The 16,533-nt window shown below is 54.8% G+C and overlaps 1 protein-coding gene across 1 annotated transcript in view; it reads left to right on the top strand.

Annotated features, from left to right (window-relative positions):
- The first annotated feature begins 14,125 nt into the window (after positions 1–14,125).
- The window catches only part of SLC26A9 (solute carrier family 26 member 9), a 13,762-nt gene continuing 11,354 nt past the window's right edge, over positions 14,126–16,533 (top strand). The window contains exons 1-4 of the mRNA XM_009647819.1: positions 14,126–14,250; positions 15,227–15,366; positions 15,678–15,788; positions 16,089–16,264. Of these exons, the coding sequence (XP_009646114.1) occupies positions 14,126–14,250; positions 15,227–15,366; positions 15,678–15,788; positions 16,089–16,264 (552 nt within the window). The remainder of the gene's footprint in view (positions 14,251–15,226; positions 15,367–15,677; positions 15,789–16,088; positions 16,265–16,533) is intronic.

The raw sequence follows: 16,533 nt of genomic DNA, 5'->3' as shown, positions 1-16,533 counted from the left end.
GCTAAGGTACATGCTGAAGTCAGCAGCGAGCCTGAGCCTCAGGCGTCCCTCCAGCCGCCTGCGGGACAGCAGCAAAGTGCAATCTGCTGCCAGCCGTCTGCTGGGACGGGCAGGTTTGCTCCAGGCAGCCTGGCGTGGGGCTGCACCGTGGTCCTGGGGGGCACTAGCGAGGGCAGCATTCTGTTTTCCACCCCATGGGTAGGTTTTCCACCCCATGCCACAGTCAATGTGCGTTTTGCAAAACCCTCCAGAAATGCCGAGCGCTGTGGAGAGGGTCCCATGCATGCACCAGAGCCATGGGCAGGGTGCAGGCAGGAGTAACAGCAGCAAAAGCAGCTCGGAGAAATCCGGGAAGGACTGGGCTCACCAGGGTGGGATCGCTCCCTGTGCAAGGGGCCAGCCCAAAGCCAGGCACAGGCAGCTCCTGAAAGCATGGGCAGCCGTGAGCCATAGTGACTTGCAACCCTTCCTTGTGCTGACCGAAGGGAAAGTGCAGACACACTTCTTGCTGTCCTGCCTGAGCACCACTGGGCCTTGCAAAGCACAGCCTGCATGAGGCCACCAGCAACCCTGGAGACGTGACCAGACCAGGACCCAGGGCACGTGCGGGCCAGCGCTGCAGCCTCCAAGCCCTGGGTGAGGAGCAGGGCCCGGAACCGTGCTCCCACCAGATTTCACCCAGGCTTTGCATCCCTCTGGCCCGAAATCATTTATTCAGCTTTAAATGCCCGCTGCCTGCTGACTCTTTCGAGGCAGGCTGGCAGCCCGAGCTGGCTCCTGGCCCCGTGCCACCGGCGCCCGGCTATCGGTACAGCACGGCAACACCCTGCCTAAAACTTTTTCCAAAGGCAAAGCGGGCTGCCGGCTCTTTCATCTGAAAGCTGGATCCTGATGTCTCTAACCAGGGGCGACAGGACCTCCGTGGCAGCCATCCTCACTTTAAACACCTGAGTACTTCTGGAGATCTTGACCTCAGAGCCCTGAACAATGAGGCGTTTGATTTTGAGGCTTATCTCCCATCACTGAGGTTTGAGCATTTTGGCCTTAATGAGTTGCCCAAGGCCACGTAGCAGGCAGGGATGTACAAGTATGATGGCTCCCACCCCGCTGGGACCACGGTCGCTTTTCATCCCCCCCGTCCCCGCTCCCACGGCTTCCCCGGCTTTGCACCCGGCTGGGCTCAAATGCTGCCATAAAGGAGGGAGAAGCTGCGTGCTGCTGAGCTTCTCCCAAATTCCTCCGCTCACCTTCCCACATTTTTGGGGGGAAAGATTCCTCTGGTTTTTTTTTTAATTGGAAAACCTCCCTTTACTGGAATTCAATTGTTTGTGCGAAAAAGCCTCATTGGGGTTGACTCTTCAAATTCACAGAATGGGCAGAAAGCCCCCAGGGGGGAAGAAGCAGTGAGCGAAGGGGGAGGCAGAGCCCTGAGCCAGCCCCAAGCCCGGATTCCAGGCGAGCGGGATCCTTCATGCTGCAGCCCGCGGGCTGGGGGCCATCCTGCTGCCAGCGGGGCCCCCCCGCCACCAAGCCATGCATTTTTTGGCTGAAGGTGTGGGCTGGGGCTGCTCCCCACCCAGCCTGGGAGCAGCTCGCCCCGCTGCTGAGCGCTGTTCGTGTTGCTGGGCCGTGGGCAGACCTTACCAAGCACTCGTGTGTGCCCTGGAGAAGGCAGCTATCTTGCACCTATTTTGCAAATAAGATAACAGCCCTTGCTCAAGGTCAGCGGAGGCAGAGCTGGGAAGAGGGCCGTCAGGGGAGCACCGTCCAGCCTCAGCACTTCACCGAGGACAAACAGCCCCATGTCTGCCACGCACAGCCCACGCCTGCCCCACGATGCTCGCCAGGGGCTGCCCCTGTGCCAGGCAGGGTCTTCTTGGGGGTGATGCTTGCTCTGGAGGCCCTTGCTGGGCTCTGGAGGGAGATCAGAGTCGGTGGGATTGACTGTCACCAATAGAACATGCCCCGCTCCCTGCGCCAGGATGTCTTAGAATCATAGAATCGCTTTGGTTGGAAAAGACCTTTGAGATCATAGAGTCCAACCGTTAACCTAACCCTGCCATCCCACCGCTAAACCCTGTCCCTAAGCACCTCATCTATCCTTCTTTTAAATCCCTCCAGGGATGGGGACTCAACCACCTCCCTGGGCAGCCCATTCCAGAGCCTGACAACCCTTTCGGTGAAGAAGTTTTCCTAATGTCTAGCCTAAACCTGCCCTGGTGCAACTTCAAACCATTCCCCCTCGTCCTATCGCCCGTTACCAGGGAGAAGAGGCCGACCCCCCCCTCATTACAGCCTCCTCTCAGGCAGCTGTAGAGGGCAATAAGGGCTCCCCTCAGCCTCCTCTTCTCCAGGCTGAACATCCCCAGCTCCCTCAGCCGCTCCTCCTAAGACTTGTGCTCCAGACTCCTCACCAGTTTTGTGGCTCTCAAAGCCTTCAATTTGGAGATGCACTTGCATGGTGCGCTCGTGCCAGCCCAGAGCTCTCCCGTGAGGAGGTCTCCCTCTGAAGACAAGGGCCAGCACCGATGTGATAGGGCTTATTCGATAGACACGTGCAGGGGACACGGTCTCATCAGGAGAATGCCCCTTCCCTTGCCTTTGGAGATGTTTCTGCAGGGCTAACGCAGGTTGTAAAGGCCATGAGCAGATGAGACAAGGCAATTCCCTCCGGTAGATGACCCAAAAACTGTAGTGCCTCTCCCCAGCTCTAAATTCACCCCATGAAATAAACTGCGTGAAACATCCACGTGGTGCTGAGCCATAGGGGCAGCTTTGAACCTCCCGATGCCTTTCTGCATTCCACCCTTTATTTTGGTGCTGTAAATAATCCTGCTGTCTCCCTCTAGGACATTGTGTTCCTCATTCCTCCCCGGATAAAGCCGTTGACCCCTGTGCCAGCTGGTGAGACCAACCTCGTGTCCCTGCAGCGAAGGGGGAAGCCTGGGAAGCGTTAGAAGTTGGCGGTTCCCTTTCAAGCGAGACCTGTGTCTCCATCGCCTGGCACCACGGAGCCGGTGGCTCGGCCACGTCTGCCAGCAAGAGTGTGGCGTCCAGCCCAGGCCCAGGAGCTGCATTCCTGGGCGAGAAGGAAATGATGATAACCAGCCCTGGGAATCTCGGTGCTCCAGCCAGGCCCTGTGCTGGTGACACATGGCCCCCGTGGGTGACACTGCTTGCTGTGCCATGGGCACCCGGTGGGTGCCGACCCCTGCCTGCCCTCTGCTCACAGCCAGCAGACCAGAGCATCCTACAGCACTGGGCACGTCCAGCGCCCTGCTCCAGGAATGGCCACCTCATTCCTGTTGGAATTTGGCAGCCCAAATCTCTGCTTTCCTGTCTGGCTGAGGTACACTACTGATTCCACAAGCTCCTGAAGGGACAGACAGGCAGACAGGGAAGCAGGACACTCCAGCTAACTTCAGATGTCCCTGTCGCAGGGGTTGCAGCCTGAGTGACACATCAGCCATGAGGAGCAACAGCCCTTCGGGACCTCCCAGATCCACCTGGAAGCACCAGTTTCTCTCCACAAAGGCTGCCCTGCTCCACCTGCAGCATCTCCATCCCACACCCTGGCTCCTACCCATGCCTGTGGCTGCGCAAATCTTGGCAAAAGTGTCCAAAAGCAAGGAGCAGCTGTGGCCGCAGGTCCCAGGGAGGGAGGGAGGCTGCCTGCAGGTCCCACCACCGGCACAGCTCCCAGGAGCCAGGCCCCTCGCCCCGGGGCATGCGCCGCCTTTCCCCACCGACTCTAACCTTAGGGTTCCAAGGAAGCTTTCTCATCATTTCCAGCAGTAAATTACCACTGAACTATTACCCTCATTAAGTGCAATATATCTGCTAATATTAATCATCTGCAAATAAATCTACACATTCCAGCACTTGGTATGCTGTTATCGGACCAGAAGATAAACAGCTCAGCAGTCCGTGCGTCCAGGGCTCCTTGTCCGACTCAGGGGAGTCTCTACGATGTCTTCCCATCTCCCAGTGCCTCCCGGCTTTCCGGGCAGCCCCGGTGCTCCCCAGACACTCATCCACACCCTCCACATCATCCTGGCTGGTCTGTTGGTGGGCACATCCCAGCACGGTGGCTTGGGCCACATGCAGTGGGTTTGGCCGAAGCAGAAAGAGGGAGAATCAGAGTTTTGTTTATAGTCACTGAAACTGGAATTTGACCAGGACTGCACCTCCCGTTGCAAGAAATGCCAAAGAAACATCGCTGGCTGTATGGGGCTGGTTTCTCCAGAGGGCAAGACCTTGCAGTTTCCAGATCACACCCACCGGGACTTTGGAATAGCAGCTCTTGCAATGGGGAGCTGCCAGCCCTCCCCGCGAGCTCACTTGTCCCCGTGCAGCAGGAACCGGTGGTGAGTCTGTCTGTGCAAGAGGGACACCTGGATTTGAAGGGGACAGAGCAAGCCTGAAGGGCTCGTGTAAGTCATCCCTTGTGGGCAAATTACCTTGCACAGCACTGAGAACTTCCTCGGGTTTTGCCAATGCTGGGTGGGCAAGAAACCCAACCAGTGCCCTCCAGTGCCCCAGCCCAAGCCCCAGGCAGCTGCACCACTGGGTCCCTTTGGCTGGCTTGGTTTTGCATCCCAGTGTAACTGCACATTACTGTCTGTCTGCCAGGGATCGGTGACATTCCCTTGGACCCGGCATCCCCGCTGCTGTCCTTGCTGAGTCCTACACAAGGTGCCTGTCCAGGGTCTGATGCAAAGAGCAGGCAGCTGGGAGGATGAGGAGCAGCAGCAGCCTCCTCACCTGGAGCTGTTCCTGTTTCACTCGTGCAGTGAGCCAGCTTTGGGCTTTTACTTTTCACACCAGTTAGATTGAAACGAAGCTGACATTGCCCCCAAAGCTCAGAGCCAGGCTGGTCCCTGAGGTGAGACCTGTCCCCTCTGGGTGCACAACCGGCTGCACAGCCTCTCTGCTCGGCAGCTTCTCTTTTTCAAAGGCAGATGGCTGTGATTAGAGTGGAAGCTTAAATTTGGGGCTCTGGGGTCCTATTCCAAGCTCAGATACGGATCTCAAACAGGTCATTTACCCCCCATGCCCATGGCCACTCCTCCAGCTCCACAGCTCTGCCCACGCTGGGACGTCAGTTTAGGAAAGTGAGGGGGAAAGAAATCTTTCATTGTGGGTGGTGGAGCTCTGCTAGGAAAAGTGCCAACTAAATGATGGCAGAAAAAGTCCCTTTTAGCATTAGTTGATTGCCTGGGCATCGCCTCTGCTGTTTCCTCTCTTTCCGTGGTGCCTTGCGAGCAGGGCCTCTGTGGCTGGGGCCTTTGGGTGCTGGTGCAGGGGTTCCCTGCATTTGCCCCGTGGCAGGGACCACTGCACACACTGGCGGACTGGTCCTCCTGCCATGTCACATGCTGCCGTTTCAAAGGGCTCCATGCATATCAGGCTGCCCTTTAAAAAAAAACACACCTGATATGGGTTATTAATGATATGTACAGGACAACTGCTTGGCAATTATTACCTCTGCCTTGGCACTGAATCAGCCCCCCTTTCCTCCAGCACCCTCTGGCAGGGTGTTCCTTTGGCATGTTCCGGACACAACGATTGATTCCCATGAGATGAGGTTTCTTGGCAGTAAACGCTGATACATGCGCAAGGTACCAGGGATTTTTACTCTGACAGCCTCTGGGAGCGAGCAAAGGCCACATCATTGCCCTCTCTTCTATGATTCTGTGATTCTCCCTTCCTTCACCCCAGCCATGTCTTCCTCCTCCTCCCCACTCTCTCCGTGCCCTGCCTTCTCTCTCCCCTCTCCCTTTCCCCATCATTTCCTCCCACAGAGGCCAACAAATGCTCAGAGGTGGCAGCACATCCCACCCGCCCTGTGCCTGCGTTTTGGGCTCACACCCGGAGCAGGGAGGGCAGAAGAGCCGACCCCTCCAAACAGCTCATGCCGAGCCATCCTTGGGGACAATGGGAACATGAAAGATCGGTTCCTTCCACAGCGTCCGATTCCTTCGGTGATGTGCCCCCTGCTGATGTCCGTACCCATCCCAGCATCTGCGACATCCTGACTGGTACCTGGCTCCTGCACTCTCAAATCCCTCTGGGAGAAGAGGAGACCAGGAGCCTGGACACAGCTCAGCACAGTGGTGCCAGCATGGGCCGGGGACATGGTGGCAGGAGGGGATGAGCCCTTTCCCCTTAGCTGGCTGCTCCCTGCCAACATGCATGTCACACCAGTGCCTTCTTCAGCTCGAAACACTGCATTTCCCAAGACATTGGCAACTTCCCAGGCCAGGAGGTTGACTGATTCCTCTGGGGGGTGGCTCCCAATTCTGCAGCTCCCTGCCAGCCCATCCCAGCGACTCCCCGCTCCATCCCTGTCCACTGCCAGGGGCATCCGAAGAATTTGTCAAACTCTTCTCCAGCCGAGCACGTGGCACATGCGTGGCTCCTGCCTGGCCCTGCCCGGGGACCGCGCCTGCAAGGCTGACAACAGATATCCCAGCCCGATCCGCACCGCCGAGCACTTCGACCTCCTCCCCACGCCGGGGAACGGAGCCCGCGCCCTCTTCCCTGGGCAGGCAGCGGGGGCTTCGCCTCTCTTTCCCACTCCTCTCATCCCTTTGAACCTGGAAATAAGAAAGAAACTGCTTTCCCTTGCCAATCCCATCTTCAAAGCCCGAGCGGCGGGGTCCGGCGCTGGCACAAAGCGCACCATTGTCCCTTCCAGGGGCGGAGAGGCGGCCAGAGCACAAAGGCCGGGGAGACGCGACCCAGCGCGCCAGGAGGCTTGCCCAGGCCAACAAAAGCATCTTCTCCCGCCCCAAGTCCCAAGCAGGCGAGGGAGGGGGCCCCGGGGTGACGGTGAATATGAGCTATTGTCGCCGAGAGCCTCCGGAGCGCAGAGGGACCTGCAGAGGTGATCAAACGGCCCAAGCCTGAGCGGGAAGGGGTGGGGTGAGGGGGGACATCCAAAAAAGCCCTTGTCCCTCTTCAGATCTCTCCTTATCTCCCCTGGCTATCTCCTGGGCTTAGCTTGGGTGTACTTGCTTGCAATTACCTCCTCCAAGCCAATCAGGCGCCAAGCACAGCCCTCGGTCCCCTTGACTGAGGTGATTTATAAATGACTCATTGGCTTATTTAAGCACAGACCTCTGCACACCTCCTTGGGAGCACCTCTCTGCCTGGGCTTTCTTGCCACATCTGCAGCTCCCCTCGCAGAATCGGCCCTTCCTCCGCCCGGCGAGGCGCAGGTAACCCAGCTCCAACAATCGTGCTCTTTGTCTGGGTGGGCGTGGGGGATTTACACTCCGGTTGCACAGCCACTGGGTGTGAGTTTCAGTATTTGGAGAACTGGTCCTTCTTCCCCCCCCCCCCTTCTCTTTTTCTCCCTCCTTTTGCAAAGGGGATTTACAGCAGCAGATTTACTCAGGAATTAGCAACACCAACGATCCAAGAGCTTGATTTATGAAGAGAGGCTGGAAGAGCCAAATATGTGATTTAATTATTGCTAGAATAAATCCTGCCATCTTATCCTGGCTGGCTCCTGCTGAGATCTGTAGGGGGATTTGCCTGGTATAGGTAGAGGCAATACTGATGGGACACCCTCGGTTTCTGGATCCTTGTTATGATCACAAATTTCTGTGCATGGGACTATGTAAACTGTTCCCTGCCCCGAGGATGTTGCAGCCCAAATTAGACTTTGCACGTACAGGCATAGTGAGAAAGGATGTGGAGCCCCGTGTCTGTAGGCAATGGTTGAGGAGCACTGGTTGTACACAGGGATCCAACCTGGGCAAGGGGTCTTTGCTGCAGGAGACATCCTGGTGCATGGATGCATGGCTGTAGGCACACAATTAATCAGATTAGGAGGAAATTTTAAAGCTGGGAATGAGGAGTGGTCCCAGACTGAGACCTGTCAGATTGGGTACAAGGTCTCCAGCTCCTCCCAGTGCCATTTCATGGGATGTTTACATCCAGTTTGGGCAGGCTCCCTCATATATAAGCAAGAGAATATATCCCCATAAGCCTGCTCCATTGCGGTAAACTGCTGTTCATGCAACTAGGATGCTTTCTGCTCTGCCCTGATAAAATTGGCCCACAACTTATTTTGTAAGCAAGCTGAAAACTCAAGCTAGGGACCTGTCCTTCTTTCCCTTGAAGATAAGTCCTTGAAGTGACTTTTTTTTTTGCTGGCCACCCAGTATTTCTGCCCCAGGTCAGAGATTTTCAGTAGAGAAATGCTCTCCCATCATCTGCCCCTGGGGGGAGGATGGACTGGGTGACCCCAGAGGTGGTTTTCCTTCTCCAAGAGCAAATCCGCAGGGGCAGGGAGCGTGTGCAGGAGTGAGCTCTCAGCAGGCATCCTGGATAAGTGTTCGCAGGCACTGCAAGAATGCTGCAGTCTGCAAACTTTTTAATTCCTTGGGATTTGCATTGCCCACCTGCTCTTCAAAGGTGGAGGGCAAGGTCTGTGTCAGAGGCATGCGGAGAGCAGAGACTGATGGCATCAAAGGATGCCGGCGTTGCACTTCTCCTTCTTTTAAGTGCACTTTCCAACCTTCCCTCCTCCCATCCCAATGGTTCTGTATGCCAAGGGAGCAGCAAGGGGTCGGGGAGGATGGACACACCGCTTTCCAGGGGACAGACTCAGATACCGTTAAGGTCAGGCGCTGCTCTCTGCCTGCCAAGGAGCTGACAACCGGATCCCAGCGCTGCTGGGCTGCACTCAGCAAGGTGACACCTCCAGGGAACTGCAGGGCAGGGAAGCTGGTGGCTTTTGGAGGACTACAACGGGGCCATCTCTGCATCCCGGACGGGCAGCACCCCAGGCCATGCGCCCGCTGCCTCACCCCAGCCCAGCCCTCCCTCGGCGAGGAACGGCGCTGGATGCAACTACAAAAGCGATGAAGAGTGAGGGTGGGGTTGAGGACAAGTGGGTTAATCAAACAAATCACAGAAAGAGCGGGCCAAATCTGGGCTCATTTACCCTGCTGTTGGTGCAGAGCAGGTCCCCCATGCCCACGGCATCTGCTGCATTTACAACAGCATTAAGAAGAGCAGAAGCCAAGCTGCTGAATATGAAGCATTTTACTTAATAAACACCCTTTGAGCCAAACACTTTGGCTTCACCTTCAGTAGCTGGCAGATGTCTGCAGATATTATTATTCTGGTTACCAAGTGCAGAGCTAGTTTGGTTAGAAACTCATGTGAAGTGGTACATCAAACATTGGCACCGGCCCAGCGATGGCAGAACAAGAGTACAGTGCAGCGCTCCTGCCCGGTGCCTGCGCTGGGCTGGGTCACTTAAAACAAGAAAAGGGCCATCTGCCTTATGGAAATCACCTCTTTAACACTCCAAATATTTAATCTAAATGAAAAGAAAACATTGATTTAATGCCTGGCTGCTCCGTGGCAAAAGCTCAGGAGTGGAGGAAGGGGATGGCTGCTCCCAAGGGGGACGTTAAAGCCGAGGTTGCAGCGTGGTGCAAGGAGATGGGAAGGTGGGAGCTGGAGGGGAGCGGAGATGTCTCCTCCCTGCCCCTGCACCCGCGGCGTACGGCTCAGCACGGTCAGGCAGGGCCGGTGAGCACCTCCCGGCACCTCTCTCCCTCCTTTGCCCTCTCCCTCTCTCTCTGGCTTTTATTCCACCAGCCATCACGATGGTTCCTGCATGCTGCTCGTGGAAAATTGATTGAAACAGCAAAGTTTTTCCTGAACTTTATGGATTCTGGCATTTTGCCTTTCCTGAGGCTAAAAGCCATTTTTGTGATAGGATATTTTTCATAACTGAGCTATATGCTCCCCTAGCATCAGCTTCTTCTATTTCCAAAGGGCAGAGGTGAAGAAAAAGTTAAACCCCATGGCCAAACGCTGTGTGCATTCAGCACACGGCTCCGTGCACGCAGCCAGCTGCTCAGCCCCCCAGAACACAAGTGCCCCTTCCCTCCTTCCGCCTCTTCCCCTTCCCCAGGTTACTAGAAAAGATGTTGTTACCAATATACTTGTGCCAGAAAAGTTGGACTATAGATCTGGCTTTACCACTGCAAGGTGCTTTCTTCCTGAATCAGTTCATTTGTAGATGAACCCTTTGGCAATTCACAGCCAAAGGTAAAAGAAAAACTAAATCGGATCAAAGCGATTTTAACTTATGAGCAAAAAGGTGTACCCAGGTGCTAACCCGAATGAACGTGCCAGGGGTTCCTCGGTGATGAGCTGACAGTGTGGCCCATCAGCCAGATTTATTCCTGGCCTGTCCCTGATGCCAGGAGCTGGGAGAGAGCGAGCAGCCCCGGAGCATGGGGGTGGATCCGCTGGGCTGATCGTTGCCCGATAGCGGAGGTGAATTATACGACGTCCTTTTGAAATCCCTGCACTGACTGACAGCAGAAACCTCCTTTTCCTCCTGCCCGTGTGCTCTGCGAGCCCAGCTCGACACCAGAGGCGTGAAAGGGAGAGGGACTTTGGTGCACGGCGGGAGGGTGAGGCAGAGCTCAGCCTGGGGGAGCACCCGGCACCGAGCACCCGGCGCTGCCGCATCTGGCTCGGCAGAGCCCGGCGCTGCAGCTGCCCCGTCCTTTCCCATGCCATGCCCCGACAAGCAACCGTGGCACAGGCTTCAGGGGAGGAGGTGACAGCTTCCTCGCCTGACCTTGCGAGATGCGGGCCCTTTCGCCACGTTGCCCCGGGGCTCCCATGGCACCTGCAGCTGGAGCGGGAGGCTGGGAGTTGCAGCAGAGGCGGTGCTGGGGGGGGACAGGAGTCAAGACCTTGTCCTGGTGTCGCAACCAAACCCTTGCACCTGCACTTACCTTCCCCGGGCAGACCTTGTCTCCTGGGGTAGGGGAGAGTTGTTTTTTATAACCCTCTTGCTTGGGCAATGGAGCTGGGAGAGAGGTGTTTTTAATGAAGATTCACCCAGGATTTGGAAGAGTCCAGACTTCTGAACTCCATCAGCTGAGAAGCAATCAGCAAGGAGATCTGCGTGTGCATCGCCCTGTGCAAGGAGAAGGGGGGATGGAGAGGGGGCAGACAAGGGAGGAAACCTTATCTCCAGAGCACTGATTTTTTCTCCCTAAAATGTAGCAGAAGCATTCCCTGAACACCCAGCTCTTGCACTGGGATCAGTTTGGGCTCTTATACCATGCATAAGGCAGTGATCAGATTGCTTTCCCACTAAATTTTGATTCGCACTCCTTGGACTGGAGTCCCTTTTCTGTGCTTATGCCAGCGCAGGAATGTGGCTTTATGCCAGTGGCTCCTATCAACACCAGCCAGAAACCTCAATGTGACTTTCCTCTTCCCAAACACAGCTATCACCAGCACGGGGACAGAAGATAAGGGTTTAGCAAATGCATTTGCAAGATGAACACTGGGAAAAAAGGTCTGTACGTGGCACGCACAGGCTGGTTGGAGACTGGCAGGGCAGGGATCAGCCAGGTATGAACTGATGGGACTCTTAGCTGATGACCCACCAGGACAATGTCTTTCACCCACATCACATGCTCGGAGGGAAGCAGTTCTGCTTTCATTTGTTGCGTGCTCCCAGTATCACATCACAGTTATGTACCCAGTGTGCCACAATTTCTCCAAGACTCCAGGCTCAGTAGACTTAGCAGTGGGGCCAAACTTCACGTCTCTCAGCATCATCCTCTCTAGCCAATACATTGGAGGAATGAGCTTCCTAAAAAGCTTGTAACAGGGGCTCCGCAGTTGGAGCTCTTCCCCCCCAGACCTCGTCCTTTATTTCCATGCCCATACTGGAACAGTGCTCTTGAAAAACCAGGTCCCAGCAACGCAGCGATTTACTGGTGCTCTGCTTTTCTCTCCAACACATTGCATTGCTTCAGTGTCCTGCCCCAGGTGCAGGATTTAAACCAGCTCTGCAGCTTGCTCTGGTCTTATCCCATCAACACCAAGACAGCTGGTTTTGCCTTTTGTTCAAGGAGCCGTCACACAGCTCGTTCTCTTTAATTCCGAAATCTCAAAGGTTTAACCTGCTGTTTGATCTAGGGCAAGGCCAGTGATAAGCCAAGTCAAGAACTTGACTCTGTCCGAGACACTGACATCATTAGCCTGTTTGTTTAAGATGGAATTTAATCATGGGGATATTTTTACCTCTATACTTGCCGTGTTTATTATTTTTCCTGACTGCCAGCACTTTCGCTCAGCGGGGGCAATGCATTAAAGGGCTCTGATACAATTGGCTGGTTCAGTCTGTCTGATGGCCGGCACACTGCTCGGCAAGCAACGGGGCTGAGAAATAAATCCGAGAGAGACTGCTTGCACCAGAAACTCAGCTGGGTTTATCACCCCTTAGAACCCTGGGCCTGGACCTGGGCTACAAAATATTGACGAGGGAGAACTGGAAATCTAGAGCAGAGCTGTGGGGCTGGGACCTGGGGAAAGGCTGGGCACGCCGGGAACCTGCGCAGCAACAGGATCCGGAGGAAGGCTGTAAGGCAGGGACAAGGCTTGCGCAGGCTGACGTGGGAAAACCAGGGAATGACCGATTATCAGAAGGGCTTCTGGTAGGAGCGTAGGGACTGGGAAAGAGCCTAGGACACTGCGTAGTCTCGGCCTGCACCAATCCTCCAAAAGGTAAAGCCTGTAATTGCGCTTGGAAGGTATCTCTAGCTGAAAAGGAGCAGCGGGGATGGCAGCACATGCGTGCCCGCAGGGGGCACTGGATTAAGCACCTGTACTGCAGAAGAGGGGCACGTCTCCTCTTTCGCCTAGCTGGCCCTCCAAAGGCATAGGCTGGGGTCACTGCCCAGTTAGCACCAGTGCAGATCGGAGCCCGGAGTCAGAAACCATTGCTGGAGCTGGTTTACAGCAAACTGCACCTGCTTCCCCCTGTGATCATGAAAGCATCCACTGCAGGAGTGGGGTTGATGACCTCCCTTTCTAAACCCATTAACTTCTATTTGCATAATGATTCTGTTGACCTAAATTCTCCCCAAAGTTTCGGCCGCCTGCATCATACTTTCCTTCCTGCCCTGGATTGCTGGGCCACTCTGCTGCACATTACTCACATCTTCCAGCCCCCACTCCGAGGTAATCGCTTATCAGCAAGGACTGACACCAGCCCTATGGATGGACATTTTGCTCCTCCTGGTTCCACTACCTTGGTGTCATGGTGTGCACTGACTTCAGCAGTACTCACACTGCCAAAGGAGGAGAGGGAAGGATCACTCCCTAAGCTCTAAGCAACCTGGATGTTGTTTCTTGATACATTCTCCTGCCTGAATCACCAGCTTTTCCCACCCCCTATTCTACTCCCGTGTTGGGCAATGACCCACTTAGATACACGCCATACCACAAATAATTACCAAGATCCTTGTTTTATATCTGACCACTTCCTCCCTCCACCCCCAGCCTCTCCAGTTCGTAATGATTCTCCCCTCTTCCCAGACATCACTGGTCATAGTAAAATAAGGGTTCTCTGAAGTTCATCATCTTTCCTTGGTGAGACCCAGATACTGGGCAGGACTAGTCCATCCAGATGTTTTGGCATCTTCATCACTGAAATGCATTAGCAACGGTTATCTTTCTGCTCATCGCTTCTTAGAATAAACCAGGACTCGTCCACAGCCTCTCATGGCAAGTGAGAATTAGGAAGGCTGCTGGCTGCAAAGGAGACTGCTCGGCAGTGCAGCAGGAACACCTCGGAGGGGCACTGCCTTTAATCGCTGTGCCGGTGCCTACCACGGCAAACTGCGTCGGGGCTGCCCGGCATTGCAAAGTCTCGCCAGCTCCACCAGCAGATGGTGAAACTGAGGCATGAGAAAGGTCAAGTGACTTGCCCAAGGCAAAAAGGCAGTCACCGGCAGAGCTAAGATTAACACCCATGCTCATCTGCCAGACAATCCGGGACGCGCTCAGGTCCCCTTTGCACGGCATCGCTCATTAGCATCACCTTAAAATAGCTGGTAAAAACTCCCTGTGCCGGGGTGCAGCAGGCCCCGGTGCTGGGAGAAGCCACTCCCAGGACCTGCCTCTGCGCCACGGGGAAACTATTTAGGGTGGAGATGTTCGGGGAGGGCTCCCAGACGCTGGAGGTGTCCGGTCTGTTATACTGCAGGTGGGGCCAGCTTCAGTCACATTCTTGGCTTTGCTTTTTCTTTTTTCTGGGAAAAATTTCAATGCTGCAGAGATGAACCACGCCAGGCCTCGCTATGTCATCGAACGCCCTGCGTATTCGGTCAGCCTCTTCGACGAAGAGTTTGAGAAGAAAAGCAGAAGTTACCCCGTCGGGGAAAAATTGAAAAACCTTTTCAGGTAACATAGAATGCTATAGGTGGGGAAAATGTAAACCAGATTTGGTCTGGAATTGGGATATAATTCAGAACTGGGGATGTAGTTCCCATTTTTATTCTGGGAAACCTCCGTGATCTTCGAGGCTTTGATGGACGAAGGGCACAGGCAAAATGCAAACTGTACTGAAGCAAGGGAAACTGGTTACTCTTTTCACTGCCTCAGCTGTTACGCTGTAAGGCAAATAAGCAGACCAGTTTGCACCAAGTGCATTTGAGATTTGGGGTTCTGTTTCCCAAATTTTTTAATAATGAAAAAGGTGTCATTGGTGATGTAGGTATGAGTGTGTGGCTTATTTCCTTAAGCTTTCCTGCAGGGATATTCTTTTATCAGCTTTCTGATTAAAAATAGTACTGGCTTTCCTTAAAGAAAGATGATAAATCCTGATGATAGCTGCCTTGGAAATCTATCTCCATTCCTTGCAAGAATGAAGGCAGTGTGACAGGAAAGAGAGAACGTGCTAGCAGGCAGAGGTGTGAGATGCTGCATGTGTCAACCCAGAAGCAATCGTCTTCTTTCAGACACACTTGGGTTTTAATGACCAAGCACCTGCAAAAGTTCTTCTTTGGCTCTGTGCAACGACCCTGTGAGCCTCCGAGCTGTGCTTCTCCCCTGCAGCTCAGCTACCCCCACCTGAAGGGAGTTAGCAAAGGCTCACAGTACTGGGGAGCTAAACCCCTCGCTCTCCCCAGGTTCTCCTTCCAGCCGTGGCAGCACCGGGGACCTCCCCACAATAACCCTGCACGGTGTGTCCAGCTCCTTAACTGCAAGAGCCTTGCACTCGCAGGGAAGGGCTGTGCACCAAATATTGGGCTGAGGATTTGGTGTAGGAGAAATGTTGAGCCATTCCTAGGAAAATCCTTCCTTGCCTGCTCCCTTCCCAGCTCGCCTGTTTCCTTTCTTCTTTACTTATTTGCATTTCTTTTTTTGTCTCCTCTAGATGTTCAGCTTCCAGATTCAAACTCATCCTCTTCAGCCTGTTCCCAATACTCGTGTGGCTTCCCAAGTATAAAATTAAGGAGTACATTTTGTCCGATGTTCTCGGCGGGCTCAGTGCGGGGACGATTCAAGTGCCACAAGGTGAGACACAATGACTTTCTGGGGCACTGAGAGGGGATAGCACTTTGTCAGTTCAAGTAAAGCTCTGCAGGTGACAGCTATGTCCAGTCTGTGGGGTCAGTGTATAAACCCAAGCTCTACCTCCTACCTGGTTGTCCCTCTATTTTTCCACAAATCCCTTCCCTGCTCTCTTTGGCCTCTCCTGCCCAGAAAGCAGCAGTCTGTGCTGGCCACAGTGACTTCTTGGAGCTGATATGAGTGTGAGCGGGGCAGGGTGCTGAGGCCAGCTGCACACACCGGGGGGACCTGACCACTGCCCTTCTGTTTTCCAGGGATGGCCTTCGCGCTGCTGGCCAATCTGCCTCCCGTCAACGGGCTCTACTCCTCCTTCTTCCCCTTGGTTACATACCTCTTCCTTGGCGGTATCCACCAGATGGTCCCAGGTAAGGGGCTGCAGAGCAATAGTCTGCACAAGGCAATTAAACACCAGCTGGCTGGGAACACCCGGTGTGTCCCAGGATAGAGATGTTTGGGCATATTTGGTTCACCAGGGGTTTACGGGGTCCCTGATTCCGGCTGCATGGTAGGATCTCACCCCGACAAACCGCTGTCGCATCTCGCTGCAGGGCTGGCTCTGGTGACGGGCTGGGTGTCTCAGCCTGGACAGCTTAACCTGTCCAAGTGCCTTCCAGGCCAGGACGCTCTCTAGACAAAACCACTGACATCACCGTGTTGTGCTGTAGGTACTTTTGCAGTCATCAGCATTATTGTTGGGAACGTCTGCAATGAGCTGGCTCCTGAGTCGGATTTCCAGTACTTCAACCATACTACCAATAAGACCAGCGTGAATACCACAGCCCTGGAAGCGGCCAGGCTGGAGATCTCTGCCACGTTAGCCTGCCTGACAGCCATCATACAAGTAAGGATTTGCTGCACCGCCCGGGCTGTGTCCGCTGGCCAGAGCTGACCCCCACGGAGCCAGCTGAGCTCTCTCCCTAGAGCAGAGGTGGCGGTAGCAGATGCTGGAAGAGGCCCCACTTCTAAGTGGATGATGCCTCAACATAGAAGTTTTGGGGGGATCCTGCCCCAGCTGCAGGGTGTGAAATTCTCTGAACGGACTAGCCAAGGGTGAGGCCAGCCCCTGGGGCAGGACGGCAGCCGGCGGGGACGCCCCCGCACGCTGCCGCT

Source organism: Egretta garzetta, unplaced genomic scaffold (assembly GCF_000687185.1).
Source record: "Egretta garzetta isolate BGI_Z169 unplaced genomic scaffold, ASM68718v1 scaffold640, whole genome shotgun sequence".
NCBI classification, from domain to species: domain Eukaryota; kingdom Metazoa; phylum Chordata; class Aves; order Pelecaniformes; family Ardeidae; genus Egretta; species Egretta garzetta.
This window is presented reverse-complemented; position numbering and strand designations above follow the sequence as displayed.